At 41.0% G+C, this 21,932-nt stretch overlaps 1 protein-coding gene across 3 annotated transcripts in view; it reads left to right on the top strand.

The window, feature by feature from the left end:
- Nucleotides 1-17,100: 17,100 nt before the first annotated feature.
- The window catches only part of LOC131302378 (protein DETOXIFICATION 27-like), a 60,796-nt gene continuing 55,964 nt past the window's right edge, over nt 17,101-21,932 (top strand). For all 3 annotated transcript variants that reach the window (XM_058328954.1, XM_058328953.1, XM_058328955.1), the window contains exons 1-5: nt 17,101-17,436; nt 18,047-18,306; nt 18,761-19,042; nt 19,265-19,351; nt 20,610-20,666. In XM_058328954.1, the coding sequence (XP_058184937.1) occupies nt 17,116-17,436; nt 18,047-18,306; nt 18,761-19,042; nt 19,265-19,351; nt 20,610-20,666 (1,007 nt within the window). In that variant the 5' untranslated portion in view covers nt 17,101-17,115. The remainder of the gene's footprint in view (nt 17,437-18,046; nt 18,307-18,760; nt 19,043-19,264; nt 19,352-20,609; nt 20,667-21,932) is intronic.

Genomic DNA, 21,932 nt, shown 5'->3' with positions numbered 1-21,932 from the left:
TGAGACTTGAAGCCTGTTGAGATTGGCTTGTGATTGATTGAGTTTGAGATATGATAGTCATTTCTTTTACTATTGTGTTGTCATTGTAATTCTTTTTGCTAGTTTGTCGCGAAGAATTTTTCATGGTATTTATTTTTAGCACATTTGCACTTCACGTCTATTTGGGCTTTGGTTGCTTGTAAGTTGTGACTTGATTATTCTCGATAGCTAATTTAGTGGAGACGTATGCCCATATGACTTTAGAGCCTTATCTTTTCTTGGAGTGATGTCAAATAAACTCTTCTTGTCACAAAAGAGTAAATTTGTTGTGGATCTCATTATTTTTGTTATCAAGTTTTGGGAATGTTTTGAATTACCTACTTATTTCTTGGGTTTGAAAAGTTTCATGGTTGTATTGCCCATTGGAGAAGATTATAGGTCATCGAGGGTTCGTTTTGCTTCTTTCATACATTTATCTCTTGTGAGCTCATTTGAGCCTCTTGCATGATACCCTTTTCTTGTTAAGCTCCTCCATCCATATTGTGTCTTGAGAAGGCTTAGATAATTGTGTGGAGGTATATTTTTCAGAAGAGAGAGAGAGAGAGTAAATGTAGTGATAATTGAGTTTTATTGATTAGTGATATTTCCCATAGAAAAAAAAAACAAGAGGAAAAAAAAAGGGGAAGACACCAAATTATTGGACGCGGGGGCTCTGCTGTGCCTCCATAGCACAGCAGCCCCTACCCACCCCCATAAACGACAGTGTTTCGTAAAGGAAAAAAACTTTTACATTCTATTTGCGATCCTACAGAAACGTGATTATGAGAGCCTTAAACACAAAATTAAATTATGTCTCTTTAGTATAATATGATCAGAATAATAAGATTTTTGCACCGGTTCAAACAAATTGAAAATTGGAGTGATTAATTTTTTAACCATATTTTTTAATATATAAACCGTCTAAAAAAATTAAGTGTTCAAATTTTCAATCCGTTTGAACATGTGCAAAGATGTTATTATTCTAATTATATTATTTTAAAGGATCATAATTAACTTTTGTCTCTAAAACTCTCATAATCACGTTTCTGCTTCATAGGATCCTAAATAAATAAAAGATACTTAATTATGGGAGCTCTAAAGACAAAAATTAATTATGACCCTTTAGAATAATATGATCAAAATAATAAGATCTTTGCACTAGTTCAAACGAATAAAAATTTTGAGCACTTAATTTTTTTGCGATTGTTATATAGTAAAAAATATGGTTAAAAAATTTAGTACTTCAATTTTAAATCCGTTTGAACCGGTGCGAAAATCTTATTATTCTGATCATATTATACAAAAGAGACATAATTTAGTTTTGTTTTTAGGACTTTCATAATCATGCTTCTGCTCTATAGGATCGCAAATAGAATGGCAAGAGATTTTTTCCTTTATAAAATGCTGTCGTTTATGGGGTGGGTAGGGGCTGCCGTGCCATAGAGGCAGCAGAGCCCCCGGACCTCAAATTATTGTGGAAAGGAGAAATACTTGTTCTTAATGTGGGATTGTGTTAAAGGTAGGAAAGAGAGATGTGGTGGAGTTGAAAAAAAGGAAAATGTTAAAGAAAAAAAGTGGGCACGCATCGTTATATTTGCCCTATTTGAGTTGTGGTTAGCCTATTCTCAGATACTTGAATGTTTTACCTTAACCTCTAAATACTTTTCCAACCCTAATGTTATCACCAAAATTGAAATCCTATTTGATCCTAGGGGCAATGGGTTGTGGATTGATGGAGAGAGAATGTTTCCAATATTTGACATTTCGTTCATGAGATCGTATGTCCACTATAAAGAGCTTTCTTTTCGTGTCATCATATGCGGAGTATTTTGTTTTCATTTACATAACTTCCAACCGCACATATTGTAATATGCACATTGTTTCGAGTGATTTCATTTGTTGAGTGCATGACACGGTGAGATTTGAAGTCAAGACTCGGTTCAGAAAGAAATTTTAGTTATTTTTCACTTGTGACCGGAGCTCATGTTCACTCACGCTGAATATAGGTGCTGTGACTTATTTTTCTAACTTGATAGTATCTTGAACTACTTATGCCCGTTATCTTTTTGTGATGGCTTCATATTTTTTGCTTAAGATATTATTAAGCTGTCTTATAGATTTTCGAATTTCATGTAAAAAGAATTCACAGTATTTGTAGGTGTTCATTGCTGAAAACCCTCACGAGACTGCACTCGTCCTCCGAGGATCACCTAGGGGTTTAAAAGGCTTATTGCACGGGCTAAGTGCAATCGTGAGTCCTGCGAAAGTGGCATAGTTAGAATTTATATTACTTACTAGCAAAGTGTAAGTTGAAGGGTATGATAAGTGCCAATATATATATATATATATATATTTTGGCCCTCTAAACTATATTTGTTATGCATTGATTTTTGTCAATTGATATTGATTTTGTAATTTTGTTGTTTATAGGTTGTTCGAGCTCGTTGTTCGAGATTTTGGATTAAAGCGAAAGATACAAGAAACTTGGGGTCTAAATACAAAGTGTATAAAGATGGATTATTAATTTATTATTTCATGAAGTCCAAGGGTCTTTGTGTGATTAAACTTTTCAATCCCTATATAAACAAATTACCTTACTAACTTCGGCAGCCTTTAAAAAAAGGAAAAACAGACGGACGAATGATGGGATTTTTCCACGGACGAAATTGAAGAACGACAGTCACTTTTCTTCCAAGAGTTTTTATTTTCAGTTTCTTTTCCTTTCAAGTTTCGAAGCTCACTTCAATTATACGCACTTCGGTAATTAGTTTTAATTTATGTTTTTAATAAAAGTTATTTGCTGGTATTTGATTAGTTTATATTTTTCTGTTTATTTTTCATCTCGCACAATAAAAGCATGTTTCAAGTTAGAATTTCTTTTATTTTATGCGCAATGATTAGTGAGTAGTCTTATAGGTAGGGTCACGGGGTGATTAGCACATCGTGGCCAGTTCGGGCACTGCTCATATTTTCAAACAATAAAAAAAATGATTTTAGATTGGAAAAAATACTTTTCGTAGACGAACCCGGGCATTGACGTCGGAGCCCACATGAACGGGGGAATGGGGGACCAAAACTTATTCTCCGCTGCGCAAGGGTAAACGGAGACCCTAAGGTTTCGCATCTTGCGGGGTATCTTTTTCTATGTAAAATTGAACGTTTTTAAAAATACCAAATGGAGCAGGTTAATCCGGACTGGTTACGAGAGCTATAAATCCTATAACCGTACCTCCTTTTAATTATTTGAAAAGTACAACTTAATTTTTAGGTTTTAGTTAATCTCAATTTATCAACAAGGGATGGCTACCTAAGAGCCCATTTTAATTATAACAACCCGAGTTTTTAAGTCAGCACACATCACCGTCTTTGTGGATTCGACTCTGGTCTTACTGGATATTGTGCTACGTCGGTCTCCGCCCTAGGCTTGGGGCAACCCATTAATTTAGGACTAGAAAATCATCAAGCACTCACAGTACTATGTTGCCCTGGTAACTCGTACGCCAGACATTGAAGACGGAACAGAAGGGCCGTAGGCGAACAATGATTTGATGTCGACCGAACAAGATATTATCAAACTCTAGTTATGCCCTTAGTTGCTCTGTAATTTCAATTAATTATTTTAATATTGTACAGTAAGAAAATCTTGCAAATTACTTTAAAGTTGTTACGTTGTAATTTGATTGGAATAGACAAGACTTTTGGAATTTTAAATGCTTCGAAATGGAAAACTAATTGAAAATCTCTTTTCAATTTGCTTTAATGTCTCCGAATTTTTGGGGCGTTACAGAGCATTTTCATTATCCAATTCAACTTAATTAATCCTACTTCATCTATAGAAAATGACAAAAAAAAAAAAATCAAAATGAAGGAAACTCTTCTGTTTGTACTTTCCAATTTTCTTTGCTTCTTATTTATTCATTAGTTTATAACTTTACATGTAGGCCAACAAATTTGACAGAATGTTATACACAAGTGAAAATATTGGGGATTTGGGCTTTGGACAGCTCTCTAGGACAATAAAAGCAACAAGTATCATCAGTCAAGAAAAGAAGGGAGTATGATTCTGAAAGGAGAGTGATTTTCGCACTCCTTAAATTGTTAACTGTGTGCATTTATGAGGAAATCAATATAGGTAAATTTTTGGGGAGTGCGCGGTTAACATTTTGAAAAATGCAAAAATTACTCTCCTTCTTGAAATGTTGGGACATGATTTTGAAGCTGGAAAAAGTTGATTATGACTCCAAATATCAGTCAATAAAAGAAGGGAGTATTATTTCTGGCTTTAACTTTTTCCTCCGGTCTGGCCCGTTGGTATCTAGCTGCCAGAGTAGTGCTACATACACGTTTGTCAACCACACGTTCTACGACACCCCTCTCACATAGATATACATGAGCCTCAATATATAGTTGCTCGAGTAGTGCTATATGTTTTATTTATCAATAACTCTATGTAGTAACTGAATCTGGACCATTGATTTTTCTTTTCGAGCTACTTTTGTAGGGAGGTATTCCTGAACAAGTCCAATTAGGGCCCGAGCAAGTGGTACGTGGGACCACGGAGTAAGTAAGATAAGATAAACCGCCGTACAAGACTGTGTCGGCGATAAAAGACCTGTAACATGTGAAGTCATTGGTCCAAGGAGTCTGTTCGGCAGATAAGGACAGAAGATGCGAGAAGTCATTGGTCCAAGTAGTTAGAAAGGACCAGTGACATGTGAAGTTACTGGATCAGATGGATTGCTTGGCAATAAGGGTGCCGAACAGGGAAAGAACTCATGGTACACGGAACCATGGTATAAATCTGATAGTGATAGTCCCCATGCAATACGGTGGATGGCGATATGGACCAGTGACATGAGAAGTCATTGGTCCAGGAAGTCTGTACAAGGCCTTGGATCGGTGAAAATGAGAAGTTCTTAGTCCAGGAGATAGATAAACAACCAGTGACATGCGAAGTCACTGGTCCAAGTAGCCTGTTCGGCAATGAGAAGGCCGAACATGAGGAGAAATCAGGGGAAAGCAGCCCCAGGTGCAAGGAACACCCTGGAAGGGTCTAGAAATAATGGTATTCCATTAAGGAATGAGATCCCGAGAATGTAGGATCTGGAAAAGATACCTAACAAGAGTGGGATGTTCAGCTAGCTATGGAAAAGAGTCCTAAATGGATTAAGGTAATGAACTGATAAGGGAACGAGAATCCAAGATATTCTGGGTTTCCTATACGAGGTAGGAAACCTAGGGCAACACGGATACTTGGGTAGCAAGCATCCATGAATCTATAAATATGAGGTAAACCTAAAGGTAAAAGGTACGCAATACGTTGCAATACGATTATTCTCCTACTGATAATTAGGGTTTTTCTACTAGTACGAGATATTAACTTAGGCATCGGAGGGCCTTTGCCACGAAAGGCAAAGGTAGGCTCACCCATTGTCTGTTTTGCAGATTAAGATTCCGACGACGAACTAGGGTTCCGGTGAGGTGGCACATGAAGGTGTTGCAATCTAGTGCTGTTCTAAGCACCAATTGTTTTCATCCCCCTACAACTTTCAGAGTATTGAATCCAGACTATTGATTTCTCTTTTCGGGCTACTTACGGGATAATTTGTTTGAGTACGTAGCATTGCTCTTTAGTTATAAGAAATGTTTTAGGTACATACTCACCAACTACCCTCCTCTCACATACATGTGAACCCACCACATAGATGAATCTCTAATTGGTAGATGTACGTGTATGCAGCACTGTGGTATGTTTTGGGATCAAGAAGTAGAAGATCAACTAAACTCACGTCTTTGTAGCACAGATCATCAAGATAACATTTTTTTGATCGGCAAAAGATGAAATTTTATTAAAAAATGGGAAAAAGGGGAAGGGGATCCAACAAAAAGTTGGATGAAACATCACAAGGGCACATCCCAATCCACCCAAAGGTCTACAAGTGTCCAAGTCTTGGACTCCAAGAGAAATAAAACAATTAAACTCAACCCAACCCCCTAATAATACAGAATAAAGCCCAAAACAATCTACCCCGATCCACCTTAGGACCAGCCCACCCAATCCAGCCCCCAAAACTTCAATCACCACTGCCGCACAAATCACCGGAAAACCAGCCTCGCCGTTAAGCCGAGCCGGCCTTTTCCAGATGTAGAGACCGGCGGCAGAACTCGGCCAACAACAATGAAAGTCAAAGCAATCAAGGCAAAGGGGAGCAAACCACCACCAATCAACAACACGCCCCAAACAACCCTAATAAAACATGAACTACTCCGATGATAACCAGCAACAGCAACAACCCAAAAGGTCGAACTTCTGGTCCTGTGCTCAAATGAAAACTCGGAGTGGTCGCCGACCTAATTTCGGCACATAAAACTACCTGAGCATTACAGCCATAAGGGCCACATCCACCTCACCACCATCGGATAGAACCACCACCGTTCAACACTGCCATCTTCACCGATCATTTTTTGAATAAAAGATAAACCTGCAAAATAAAAGTTAGAAAAAACACCTACAAGTACACTGTGGGCATGCGCGCCCGTTTTCGGAATTTCTGAATTCCGAGACGCGAGGCAAGGGGCCCGGGTCGAGGGAGCGCGAGCGGGGAAAGCAAGCGCTCGCAAAATACAGAGTCGCCACTCGGGTTTTGAAGGTCCGACACCCCAAGGAACCGTATTTCGAAGCACTTGCTGCGCTGTTTGATTTGAAAGAGTTAAGGAACTAGTCCGTCATAACCATATCTGGGTTCGGGAGCCAGGTTACGAGAGGGGAAGGGTTTTATGGCACCCCTCTCGCCCAATCCGGAGATCGGTCTCTACTTAGGCATTTGCGAAAAATGTTTGTTTGCGATTCTGTTTCATTAATCAATTTTTAGCCAATTAGGGCGGGGGAACAGTTAATCGGGGATTAAAACTGTAACAGTTTGCAGGATGTGATGGATAGCATGCATGAGCGAGATGACGAGTAATAAATAGAACGAAGTTCAAAACATTGATCATACATCAAGACAGCGCTGTGTATGAGTTTGACACGAAGAAACAGCCAGCTTGCATGCGTGAGTTCATCCGCATGCAAGCAAACCGTCGCGCGACATTCCCATACACTCGCGCGAGTATTCATGTTTCACCAATGGTTTGAATTTCATTCCCTTCTGGGCTCTGGAAGGACCAGTGCTCACCCAGGTGCAAACCAAGCAGTTTATGGGTACTTGAAAGTAAACAATATTATAGCCAACAGATAGAAGTATTATGAAAATGCAACCTCTAAACAGTGGGGGTGTCTAAACAAAGGCCAAGGCCAGGCTGCTCATGCAAGGGCGGTCCCTGGGAGAGAGAGAACCATCGCGCGACAGAATGAGACAGACGCGCGATTGTTCTGACTGGATTTCCAGGAATTGCTTTGCATACTTAGGGCTCTGAGACATGTTCAGGAGCATCCCAAAAGCATTCCAAACCAAGAGGTGTTATAAACTAAGCCTAACAATGATTTTCAACATGCAAAACAGCAAAGCAATTGGCTAAATCTCCTTTAAAGACTTTTAAAAGAGCTATATGCACAATAATAAACTTAAAGACCAGGGTCCCTTCCCCACGTGGTCCATTCTCACGCAGACAGAATCGTCGCGCGAGGATACGGGACAATCGCGCGAGGGTTTCCCAGCCAACAGCCCTTGAAACTCTGCCGGCTTTAGGGCCAGAACTGGTATCGATTACCAATCTTGACCCTGCCAGCCCCCCTCAGGGGATCGAACAGTGAGCAGAAAGATATTATACCTTTGCTTTGAATGTCTTGGAGATGGCTTGAATGATGAGATGGTGAGATTTGGAGGGTGATTATGTGGGTTTGAGTTGTGTGAAGTGTTTGTGCTTGAGTTTTTCTTCTTCTTTCTTGGTGAGAGCTTTTTTTGTAACCCTTTGCAAGGAAGCATGGGGGGGGGGGGGGTATTTATAGAAAAGAAGGGGTTAGTGGATGGCTAACCAAGCCCTTGTAACCAGCCAACAATGCTGGTTACAAATGCTTGGTGGAGGAGTGGGTGGCAAAGGTGATGGGAGAATGGGGGGTGAGGTGGTGCAAGGGGAGCCCCCCCCAGAACGCTGTTCAGCCGAGAAAACGGGGTCACATGGGTCTGTAGGCCCCTGACCAACACGCAATCTGTGTGAAAATGATAGGTGTTGACCATCGCGCGATGAAGTGAGACCATCGCGCGAGGGTCCAGCCAACCCCGCGAGGGTCAATGGTCAAAGCTTTGACTTTGACCACCACCTGGCAAATGAACCATCGCGCGAGGGTTCCAGTATGTCGCGCGACATTCAAACCCAAGGTCCAGGTTCTGATTTAAGGGTTCAAGGGCTAAGGATGGGTTCCTCACATGCCAAGCTCAAGCCATTCCAAGTTCTCGGGACTGTTTCGACCTGACTCATCATCGGGGAATCAAGAAACCGAAGAACAAAATAAAACGATCGGGAAGTCAGATTGGGGTGTCTACATACACCGCTGCACCACTGCCCACCACCTACGCACACCAGATGCAGACATTGCCACCAAACCAGTCCGCCCACGACCCACGAGACATGCACCCACGCCGCTAGGCAAATTGGCGGAGCCAAGGAACTACTGGTTGGAGATGAAAACGCCTTACCCTCGCACGTCTGGGAGGGCAGAAACTCATCAAAATCGAAGGAAAGCGTAAAGGCACGATTTGGAGGAGGAGAGGGTAGGAGAGAGAGATAGAGGGGGATGAAAGAGGAGATTGGACCGGGGGAGAAGGGAAGGAGGACACCTCTCCTCCAAGAAGGCAGCGTGTGGGCAGCATGCCCTGAAAAAGGCGAATCGATGAGTGTGCTTTTTGGCAGACGAGCACTCAATTCAGAGTCGCCACTTGGGTTTGAAGGTTCGACACCCGAGGAACTGAACTTGGAACGCTCGCTGCGCTGTTTATTTTGGAAAAGTGCAGGAACCAATCCGTCATAATCATATCTGGGTTCGGGAGCCAGGTTACAAAAGGGGAAGGGTTTTAAGGCACCCCTCTCGCCCAATCCGGAGATCGGTCTCTACTTAAGCATGTGCGAAATATGTTTGCGATTTTGTTTGATTAATTAATTCTTTGGCTATTTAAGGCGGGGGAACAGTTCAATGGGGATTAAAGCCGTAACATTTTGCAGGATGTGATCGATAGCATGGAAGCAAAAGCAGTAAATAGGACAAAATCAGTTTCTGTTGAACAAAACCAAACTCAGCACACACATCTGGATTTTATGCGCACAAGAAAGAACTTGCATGCACTGATCAAAGCCACTGCACGTAGTTCAATCCAGCGCGCGCGCGAGTCCATAACATGCACGGATGAGTTTGCTTCACTCACAGGTTCTATTTTTACCCTTTTCTGGGCTCTGGAAGGACCAGTGCCCACCCAGGACAAACCAAGCAGTTATAATGTACAGTTTAAAGGTTGAAAAGCCCTACAAATTAACAAAACACCCCATAAACAGTGTGGGGACAAAACAATGGCCTAAGGCCGAGTTACCCATACAAGGCCACTCATTGGTCGGAGACAGACTAGCGCGCGCTCTGGTGCTTTGGCACGCGAGTATGGCACTCCAGCGCGTGCGGGCTGCGCCCTGGCGCGCGTGTGTCTGTCATTCAACCAGTGTTTGGTTTACATATTTTTGGGTTCTGGAACATATCCAGAATGACCCCAGTGGTACTCCATAGTAGCAGATATGCATACTAACTATAAACTAGTAGTTTTAATTAAGGAAAGCAATAAACAGGTTGTTAGCATGCTTAACAGTGACCTATATGTAAGTAAAGCATAAAACAGTAGGACATCAATCCCCACGCGGACCTGCCCGCACATCCACGGAGTGGCGAGTGCGAGAATGGGATTGACGCGCACTGGTTCCTACCTTGATGATTTTTGAAACCCTGCTAGCTTTAGGGCCAGGACTAGTATTGATTACCAGCCTTGACCCTGCCAAACCCTGGTACCATGCTTTTTGTATTGAGGACCCAAAGGGTGCCAGTTATCCAACCAAGCAAAAATAGAATTACCATTCCCAACTTTGTACAGAATAAGAGTTTGACATAACTCCCTCAGTTGGAAGATTTTCTTAATAGTCCAGGAACAATCAGCAGGGATCACCGTGTGCCACATGTTCTAGCCTTTGATAATATAGGTTTGAGAGGTGTTTATGTTGTTTTTGAGTAATGGAGGAGAACGAATAAGCTATGCTCTTAGATGTTTAGGGTGTAACCCTTTCACAAAACTTGAACCAATTGAAAGAGAAACAAAGGGGGATATATATAGGAGGAGATGAAGGTGAATCTGGTTGGTGCAAGGAGAGGAGCTCAACCAGTCCATGAGGCTGGATGAGGTTGTTGTTTGACCGATTCCTAGACCTAAAATAATGGATTGCCCCAAGTGTAGGGCTGCGACCGATGTAGCACAATATCCGGTAAGACCGGAGTCAAATCCACTAAGGACGGTGATGTGTGTGCTATGGAACCTCGGGTTGTAGTACTAAAAATAGCTCTTAGGTAGCCACCCTTTATCTTTCAGTTGATTAATTAACTAATAAAAACAAATAACTTGCTCAAATGATTAAAAAGAGAGGCGCGGTCGTAGGGAATCCGGTGCTTGCTACCCAATCAGAATCTGCTCGCTTTTCAAAGTTCTAAAAACGGTTAAATTTAGGGAGAATTGGAAACTCCGAAGGATGCGAATCCTAAGGTTGTCGGTCTCGTACACAACAGCAAACATGTTTTCATCCCCCGTTCCTACTCACATGAGCCCTGACAATGCCTCGGATTCGTCCAACGGACGTAGTTTTCACCAACTAAATTATTTAATTAAATTAATGTGCGAAAAATTGCGAGACGAATTCTAATTGGGTCGCGGCGCGCCTTTATCCAGCAACCAAACCTCAGAAAAACTACTCACTCATTATTAAAAATAATCGGAATGAAACCCTAGAATTAATCATGCTTTTTTTTACTCGAGAAAGAAAATAAACGAGAGTTAACAATTAATTGAATACCAATGAACAACTTTAATTAAGAACAAAAATTGAAAACTTCAAAAAAAAAGAGCTCTGGAAGAAAAAGAATGTAAGAAAAAGCTGATATGTAATGTTCGAACCCTAAAAACAAAATTTGAGGAGGTATTTATATTAATCCCCAAAGTCAAAAATTAAAACAAGGAACGAAACAATTTTCCCACGCTAATGCCTTCGGTAGCCCTACAGCCCAGAGCTGTAGGGCTACGGATTGCTTTGTTCCAGGCGCTGTGCGATCTGTAGGGCTACACTTCTGAGCTGTAGCCCTACCGCCTACTTTAGTGAGAATGTTGTGCTTGCATGCACTTTTTGGCACCCGACGCCTCCATCACGTCACCCGACGCGTCACGCCTCCATCATGACTTCCTATGGCGACGTCCGATACGGCCTCAAGGCCTCGCAATCGAAACTTGGCGCAAGAACCGCCTTATTTCCTGCGAAACTAACAAAGACACAAAAACAAGACAAAACACGGCATCAAGTGGAAAATGGAATAAACCGCGCCTCTAACGCACTAATATGCCCTACTTAGGCGCTTATATCTATGATATCATGCGCCTATCAGTTACTTGGTGGTTAAGCTTACCAACCCATATAGGTGAAGGAGACAGCTTGGACTGGCGCGCGCAGGTTGCGCCTTGGCGCGTGTGGGTCAACGGTCAAGCTTTGACTGTTGACCACACCTGGCAGCTTGACCCGCGGGCGCAGGTTTGGGAGCATCGCGCGCGTGTACCACCTATTCACGCGTTTGGTCAACAGTCAAGATTTGACCATTGACCAACACCCGTTTAGTTGATCTACGCATGCAAGCTCTCAACCAACGCGTGCTAGTAGGGTTTTTGGCTTTTTGAAGTGGTTTAGGCTTGGTTAAGTTCAAAAGGGTGTCAAACACTCAAAGCTCACGAGGTGTTCTTGATCCGTTTCATCATCGGGGAATCAAAAATCGAAAGTAAACTAATCAGGAAGCCCAAATTGGGGTGTCTACAGTAGCCCCTCTTTGACGGCATTTGAAGCAGCATCGACTTGGTACAAGTAACATCAAAGATTTCTAGACACCCCTCAAGGCAATCTAGAGCAGAGCATGCTAGCAAAGTAGACAAGTAAACTTAAGAAACCTGATTGAAGGAATGGACGGACGGTCCATTGCCAGGGATGGAAGTAGAAGTGGACGAGTGAATCACCGCTTATTGATCAAATTTGGACAGGACAGACTGTCACTACAGATTTTGATGGGGCAGGTCGTCGTTGCTGGGGATCAAACTATCCTCAGCACAAAGCATTCCAACAAACACGGGTAGGTCGTGTCAGGTAGGTTGAATTCCATTTGTTGGAAATCAGAGCCAATCTCCTTATCATAAACCATCCGAGGCAGAGCAATAAGGTTGCTGGAAGATACGCGTGAAGCTAGACTGAAGTAGAGGTAGTTGTTCAGGGCAGGCCAAGGCGGACTCTCTTGGGGAACAACTAGTTCCTAACGGGTAGACCATCAGACGATATTCTGATCACTGTTGAAGGAGTGAACGCAGACAATATTCTGATCGTCATTGACGGATTGAAGGACGATATGGTTAATCGTCATTGATGATATGGTTGATCATCGTTGATGGATGGAAATAGACGATATGGCTGATCGTCGTTGATGATATGGCTGATCGTCGTTGAATGATTGAGATGGACAACATGGCTAATCGCCATTGATGATATGGCTGATTATCGCTGAATGATTGAGATGGACGATATTGCTGATCGTCGTTGATGATATGGCTCATCATCGCTGAATGACTGATACGGACGATATGGCTGATCGTCGTTGAGTTGGACAGGACCGGCTGTTGTTGAATGAGATGGGCAGATCATGCCATTGAGGATTGGACATGACCGGCTGTCGTTGATTTGAGACGGGCAGATCATGCCGCCATTGATTGGTTCCGTAAGAGATTTCATCGCATCCTGCTATGAGAACAATGTCGTCGAAGATTTTCAATCGCATTCGTTGGCAAACAAATCGAGGATTAGGGAGATTTCCATTGCCTCCGCTAAACAACGATAACAAAACCGCAGGAGATTGCATCGCATCCTTCGGCAAGCAAATCGTGGATTCAGGGAGATTTATTCGCATCTGCTGACCAATGATAACAAAACCGCAGGAGATTGCATCGCATCCTTCGGCGAACAAAGACTTGTTGGAAACCATTCATGCATAAGCTCCCACAAACTGGCCACCTTCCTATTTTCAACAGTTGATATACACAATATGCAAAGATGTATGCTATATGAATACACAAACTGAAAATAGAGACCCTAGCTAAGGGCGGCTCCTAAGAGGACAATAAGGCTTAAGGACTATCACTGAGCCTTAGTACTTTACTGCCTTTGCTTCTGAGATGCACACCCAGATAAATAGACGTTGTGCGGGCCGACGTGCCCAATTGATATACTAACGACATTGGGCCTGCGTGCCCTTCCTTCGATACTTGGGCAGACATGTCCCAAAGATATACTTTGCTTGGCCTTGGGTAGATATGCTTTTGCCGTTCACGAGATTCACAGCTTGTGGATTATGGAAGCTATGGTAGCAATGTAAAAATTGCATTTTTCAATTTATGGACAAAAACTATCCGCTAATATCTAATTTGCATTGGCAAGTGAATTGAGTCGATACACAGATATGTACATATGCATAAACTCGCCTAGCTCAAATGAAAAAGGAGAAAGAGCCTCAGGATGCGACACGGACTCTTAGACACATGGAAAATAATGAAATTTTGGGCATTAACATGCCAAAACTCACAATATCCTCTTAGACAGGTGAAACTGACACTTGCATAAGGTCAAATAGCTCTACAATGACCTGTACGAACTGACAAAATTGGGAAAAGCATCCCGAAACGACAATGGATTGAAAAACTGAAAAAAAAAATGTCACAAAAAGGACATTAGACGCAAATGATGACTCATATAGGCCCGGATTGAAACCGACACCCCCGTGCAGTCACATTAAGCCCACATAACTTGAACGACATGACAAAATTTGGCTAAAGCCCCTTGAACGACATTCGAGGTGCTTTGAACCCGATAGAGAAAATGATAAGTTAGAGGCAGTAGCTGACTGCTTTTGACTGCTGTTGAAATTGAAGAAGCGCGCACAGCTTTGAGTCCAACGTGCATCAATTTGAATAAACGCATGTGAACCTCAAACTAGCGCGCGTGACTACAAAGTTGCTGCAGCTGCTAAAACCAAACTTCACTGAACTGAAAATAAACTGCGAGTTGTTAGGCCTTGCCAGCATTTCGTTCTGTTTTTTATGCTTAAAATCTTTTAAGGCTTTTGCTTAGCTTTGAAATTGAAGTAGTAGTTTGAAATAAAATTGAAAGATGAAGGGTTTTCCCCCCTTCTACATAGATGAAGCTTGTCTTCTCCTCGACCTTTCTTGACCTTTGATGTGTACCAAAACGTCAACCATGGATCTAATTGATAGATGAAGACCGAGTCTCAAAGAGAGACTGCCTACGTATCCCATTATGGGGAATCAGGTCAAAACATAATTCAGGCATAGGTGCACTCGTGTGTTTTACCTCACGTTTTATGCTCTAACTTTTGCCTGGAACCGCCTCTTTGGGTTTTCGGTTTAGCGAGGTTTCAAATATTGCTTTTACTTTTGCCTAGACTGCCTTCATAGGTTTCTGGTCTATCAGGCTGCTCTTACTTTTGCTTGGAACTACCCATCCTTGGGGTTTTCCGCTCAACGAGCTTCTCTCGGGGAAAAGGCTTTTAAATTAATCCAGGTTGACCAAGGTATTGAATTGTTGCTATCAAGGTTGATGATCTTTGGCCGTAGCCCCAGATAAAGTGGCTTTGATAACGCAGGGTTTAGAGCGCTTTGGCTGAAACTCCTTGCTTCGGGCCAATTTTGAACTTTCTAACTTGTGCTTAGCGGAACGTTGTTCCTACAAACTTGAACATGGTATGAGGCATTGGACCTTCTGAGTTTTGCTTTACATGGTTTGGCACCCGATAACAAAGGGATTCGATACTTCTTTTATCTCAGGATCAATGCCAGCTTTGTCTTTTGAGAGACCATGCCAAGATATCGATGAACTCTTCAAGCCTGTCTGACTGGGCATAATGCTCCTCTGGGACAGCGTTGAACCAATTTGAACTAGTCGAGGGTCTACCTCATCTTTCAATTTTATTTGAAAACTACTATTTCAATTAACAGGCTGAGCATGCCTTTCATCTTCCCTTTCGGCGAGAGAACACATTTCCTTGGGGATGTTCCCATCAAAATTTATCCCTTCGTCGTCAGGGTCGACACAATTTATTCAAAAGCCAGCGAAGTACTTAGAAGCAAGAAAATGCATATCATAAAAGAAAGCCCCTCGGGGTTACCAAGTACACCAAAAGACTCGAATAGAAGCTACGACATGGAGGGCCAAGGGGCACAACCTCTAACTCAGAGCTAGACTTAGACAATTTGACAAACACTGTGTCAAACTCAAACTCAAAAGTGTCAATGCAAAACAGACGCGATTTGAAAATGCAATTTTAAAAGCTATCCTTAGTTTCCTCACAGAGAGGTGGGATCCAACAAGTGTCAGGCCCAAGCAACAACACTTTGGCTTCCTCATCTTCTTCGACCAAACCTACTCGGTGCTCCCATGAACAATGAACCTCAGTTTTTTAAGTCTCTTCCTTCGATTGATTGGCCCAATCCTCAACCAGTGCTTTCCAACTTTCAGTCTCATCTTCTATTTTGCAACCTATGGCCAACATGCCAACCGCGGGTTCAAACGGGATAGACACAACTGGTTTGAGTTGGTTTTGAGGAACAATATAGTGGCTAGGGTTGAATATGGTAGAGCTAGGGTTGATTTGTGTGGAAGTGATAGATATCTGACAAACCAAAGGGTCAGAGTTGTGTTGAGGCAAGGAGTTGGAGATGACATTGGGCTTTGGTGGAACTTGAACTGTGCCATTGTCAATGAGATTTTGAATATCATGTCGAAGACGATAACATGCGTCAATGGGATGACCAGACATTTGGTGGAAGGCACAGAAGATGTGAGACTTGTAACCAGAAGGTAGGACTTTTGGTAGGGGAGTTGGGGTCAAAGGTTTGAGATGCCAAGACTTGACAAGTTTTTCCATCATTGCGGACAGTGGTGCCTTAAAGACAGAGAAACTCCGAGATTTGGTTCAGGCCCGGAAGCTTTGGACGTTTTGAACCTGATTGACATCGGCAGCGCGATTGGAGTCAAAAGCCGAAGAGAGGGAGAGTTTTTTTAGAATCCGACAAGTTACACATAGCGTCTCCTCTTGGCCTCATCATCAAGATAGCATGCAAAAATAAACTCCAGTATATGATATCTTTAAGGAAAAAAAAATCTCTGATACAAGAAAGGATTTATTCATGGAATAAAGATCACATCTCAACTAGGTTAGCTTTCCGATCGAGTTCAATCCTGCATAAACTATCTCTCTCTTTATTCATTATTTGATAACTTGATAATAACTTGATATCCAGCCCAACAAATTAAATACTCTCTCCATCCCATTTTATTTGTCCATTTTTTGAGTTTTCATTGTCCGAAATTATTTGTCCAATTTTAAATGACCAGGGGAGAAATCCTATAAAAATACTCATTTACCCTTCTCTCTTCCTTAAGTTGATGTGACAAATACATTTTGAATTGAAGGGTATTTGTGAAAAATTTAGTTTTCAAAGTGTAATGATTATGTCCCCTTAGTAAATTGGATTTCTCAAATTGAACAAACAAATCGAAACAGTGGAAGTACTTCGAAAGATCAATTTCATCCGTCCATACAAGGAAACCCAATTAAAACTGAAGCGAAGTCCAGCGCGGATAGACTGAATTGTTTGTCCTTTTTTATATCATTCCTCATAAATACATCACAAGCCAATGGAATGAATGCTCATTAATTTTTTTTGTACCACAAACAATCTAAAGTCCTATCTTCTCCACCTCTCCACCGAGCTACCAAAACAACTCCTCCTACGTACCAAAACTAGCCCAAAAATTAAGATGCCGAGCAAAGGGAAGGCCGCGGCGGCAGCAGTAGCAGCGGTGGAGGAAGCTAAACAACCCTTGTTAGACTACTCATCCGCCCTCATCCGATCGAAATACGGAGACAGAAATGATGATCATGATCTTGATCTTGCGCAGAGGGTGTGGATTGAATCGAAGATGTTGTGGCACATAGTGGGACCTTCTATGTTAAGCCGCCTCACCACCTACTCCATGTTCGTCATTACTCAAGCGTTCGCCGGCCACCTCGGCGACCATGAGCTCGCCGCGGTCTCCATTGCTAGTAACGTCGTCGTTGGCTTCAACTTCGGCCTTTTGGTACTCCTTCACTCCCTTGTTTGCAGTTTTTGAAGAGTTCCCGGTTTTATTATTGCGATAAACGGTTCATCTCTTTTTTATTGATCTTTTTTTTTTGATAAACGGTTTATCTCTTAGAACATCATATGTTAACTCTCCCTAAAAAACAAAAAACAAAAACAACAGCTCAATTGAATACCAATAAGTGCTTGATAAAATCACTCAATTTTCAATGTACTATTAGTATGACAAGGAATCACCCATGTTCTATTTTGTAAATTAAGTTTTAAGATTCAACAAAAAAGAGCAGTTGTTCTCACGCAACGGACTCAGCCTACATTCAATCTAGAATGCTCGTATTGCATTATTTTTTGTGAAAAAATCAACTCGATTAGACATCATTAGTGATATGATTTCACTGTAGTGTTATTGCTCCAAAAGTTTATCTCTGGAGTTGTATATAATCGTCGTCCATTATACAAAGACGAATTTAATTAAAAATACAATTGTGTTTCTTAATTACCACTTTTTTTGGCCTAAAAACGTGCAGTTCTATTTCTAAATATTTTCCGGTGTTCATTTTTCTTTTTCTTTTTCTTTTTAATGTGGTGTTGGTTTGGACTATGAGCAGCTGGGGATGGCAAGTGCATTGGAAACACTATGCGGTCAAGCATTCGGGGCCAAAAAATACCACATGTTGGGCATATACCTGCAACGCTCATGGATCGTCCTATTCATCTGCTGCATCCTCTTACTCCCTCTCTACCTCTTCGCTTCTCCGATCCTAAAACTCCTCGGCCAACCCTCTGGTATCGCCGAGCTATCGGGCATTGTTTCCCTATGGATGATTCCACTCCACTTCAGCTACGCCTTCCAATTCCCCCTCCACAGGTTTCTACACATTTTTTTCTTTTTTCGCTTTCTTTCTTTGTGTTTTCTTGTGAACTTTGTGGTGAAAAGACTTTCTTGATGGGATGATTCGTTTCAATGAAAAGAATCAGAAAAGACAAAAGTAAGAACAAAAAACTCGGATTTTTTGGGGTCATGCTAGATTTTTCTCTTTTTGATAAAAAAAATGCCAAAAACTCCAAAATTATTATTTTTAACATTTTTCAAAAAGAAACAAAATCTGGCTTAAATCTAATTAAAAACCAGAAACATCAATTTTTTTGGCTTTTTTTTTTAAAAATTCTTCTCTTGAAATCATTAACTTAGAAAAGTCCATGGTAGGAAAAGTACATTAAAAACAAATGAAAAAGAGATCTTTCTAACCGAAAACCACTCTAAGTCGCTGTACTTTGTGTTTCCAGTTAATAATTCTTCTGTGCCAATTCAAAAAAAAAAGATTTCTGCAGAGTCAGTTGAAGATGGCCGCGATGGTGTGGGTTTCCCTAGCGTCGCTGGTGGTGCACGTCGTGGTGAGCTGGTTGTTTGTGTATAGGTTGAAGCTTGACGTGGTGGGGGTGGTGGTTACTTCGAATATCTCATGGTGGGTTTTGGTTTTGGGGTTGTTTGGTTACACTGTTTGTGGTGGGTGCCCTCTTACTTGGACCGGGTTTTCTATCGAGGCGTTTTCCGATCTTTGGGAGTTTGTCAAACTCTCGGTTGCTTCCGGGGTCATGCTTTGGTACTCTCTCTCTCAATCTTAACCCTATATTTTTTTTTCCGGTGCAATGGAAATGCTTCAAATTAAAACAATGAAGAGTAGTAATTTAAACATATTCACAAGCTCGCGAATAGGTACGAATGTCTCTCAAATGTGCATATTTTTAAGCCTGTGTGGTGCTATACCAATATTAATTAATTAATTCTTTTGGCTTTTTTTTTTTCTATTGATTTCTTAAATCAGTTTGGAGAATTGGTACTACAGAATTCTAATATTGATGACTGGAAACCTAAAGAATGTAGAAGTTGCTGTGGATGCTTTGTCCATATGGTTAGTATATATCTCTAGCTTGTTCATTACTAGTATTTTTGTCATTAGAGTGAAGAGAGATTGATAGAAGAAATTTATTGGAAATCGTAGCCAAGAATTTTGAGATCCCAAAACGAATAAAACCTAATAAAATTTAATAGTAAAGCCATGGGCGGACCCAGTATAGGGCAAGGGGAGTTACCTGACTCCACTAAGTTCCAAAATACCCCTATGGCTTAGAGCAAGTGTAGTTTGGAGGAGTATTTCATAAATTTGCTCCAAAACATAATACTTTGCCCGAAAGATCCCACGAAATTTACAAGTCTAACCATCATTGATTGTGACCTTTTTGCATCTCCACTCTAGAATTGTGGACTTTGTACTCCGTACAACACACTCTCTCTCTCTGTCTCTCTCTCTCTCTCTCTCTCTCCTGCAAAATCATAAGAAGAAAAAGGCAAGCTAGCAAAGGCCTATTTAGATGTACTTTGGATTGGTGTTGTGCATCTTTGAACCGTCGGATCGTACATCAAAAGGCTCGGATCTCATCCCGACATTGAACGGCTCTCGATCGTTGGTTGTTGATATGAGATCTAAGTCGTCGGATGCACGATCCGACGGCTCAGAAGTGCTCAACATGATGCTGCGCACACTACTGCACAACACCATTTCCCAATCCCTATTTAGATGTAGAGGAAGCTAGGGTATACATAAGATGAATTAACCGAACTGAGAGGAACTGAGCTTTAGAATCTTTGAGGTAGGCTCGAGTTCGATCCCAAACATACAAAACGAGCTTATCTACATGAGCCAAGTTGCAACTAATTATAACTTGAGCTCTTGACCCGTTTACTTAACGAGCAAAAAATAAAGTTTAAGCTCAATTTGTTTGCTATGCGAACTTAGCCAAGCCAAATTCAATCATCTTCAAGACTATACATTACTTGGACTATAGGCCCACAACTTATTACTCCCTTCGTACTTAAATAATTGTCCGACGCGCAAACCTAGGCCTTTAAAAAGATGCATTTGTTTCTTTAAAAAAATCAAATTTTTTTCACAAATCAATAGATAGCAATGAGTTTTATTAGATTGTGAAAAAAATTAAATTTTTTAATAAAAAACATGCATATTTTTTAAGGCCTAATTTTGCGCGCCAGACACTTATTTAGGGACGGAGAGAGTATTTTTTTCATTTGACATGCCCACAAATTCGACCAAGTTCATTTTGTTTAGACGTGTATATAAACGTATTTTTTTTCTTTTTCTTTTTATGCAGCATGAATATTAATGGTTGGGAGATGATGATTCCTCTTGCCTTCCTTGCTGGAACTGGGTATCAACCTTTCTTTCTTCAATTTTATGTTTATTTATTGCCTCGTCTTTTATTAATAACAATCTTGAAGTTGAATCTTGTTTGTGGGCACCACCATCAAAAGAGTGTAAACGAGCCGAGTTTTGTTGAGCTCGAGCTCAGCTTATTTACTAATGAGCTAAAATCTTGAGCTCGAGTCGAACTTAGTCATTTACTAAACGAGCTTCTTTAATCGAGCCGAGTTGTTTTTATCAAGTCGAGCTTTTGTTGAACGAACCGAGCTCAGTGCATTTACTAAACAAGCCGAAAACTCTAGTTGGAGCTCGACCCGTTTAGTAAACAAGTGAGCCGAGCGTTAACGAGCCGAGTCGAGCTTGTGAGCTGCTTGGTACCTTTACAGCCCTACCACCATGTGTAAAAGAAAATGTAATTTTTCAAATGTTGCTAATGTCTTTTGGCTCGACGTGTTGTGGACGTCATTGTAATCAACTCATTATCCTAAATTAGGATTCTTAATTGAACTAGTAAAATTGGAATTACATTGTCCTATTGATTTGTTAAGTTTCACTTAACCTATGGACTAAATATGTTTTTGATTAGGGAGCTTTGTACGTATTGCCACGATCTTCACACGTGTTAAATTGAGAGGTCTTTCCAATATTAATTGCCGAACCCGATAAATACAAAATTCTAATTCTGTCCATAATTGTTTGTACACAAAAATTTCATAATTAACAAGTAAAATAGAACATGAGTCGATAAGAACGATTGAATTGTTGGGTGCATTTTTGTGCGTAGAAATAGTACTCCAGTAGATAAACATATCCTAAGGGCATGTACACCAGGCTAGCAAAAGCCACCTTTACAGCCATTTTACCTAGTTGAAGCCTTCAAAACAGTTTGCAGCAGGCTCGGAGAACTGGAAGGTATTTTCCCTTTTGAAAAAATGCTCTCCATTTCTACCGAGCTACTATTCATTAGCAAAACCTTAAAATATTATTCTTCTTCTCTCTCCTTCTTACCACTCCCTCATTCTCTCTCTAACACTCTCTTTGTCTCTTTTTTTTTTTATATTTAATAATGATAAAGAGGTATAATAAAGAGAATTGATGTGGGGTTAAGAGAGATTTGAGTAGGTAAAATAAAAAAAGTAGATTATTGTGTAGGTAAAATACCTTTTGTTGGTGTACATGCTCTAACCCCTGGCCCTGATATATAGTAGCTAAATTTGCTGGAATATACTACTATATAAGAAGACCATTTTTCATTTGTGGGCCAAAGAGGATA

This window comes from Rhododendron vialii, chromosome 10a (genome assembly GCF_030253575.1).
Source record: "Rhododendron vialii isolate Sample 1 chromosome 10a, ASM3025357v1".
NCBI lineage: Eukaryota > Viridiplantae > Streptophyta > Magnoliopsida > Ericales > Ericaceae > Rhododendron > Rhododendron vialii.
The sequence above is the reverse complement of the archived record's forward strand: the minus strand, read 5'-3'. Positions and strand labels throughout refer to the sequence as shown.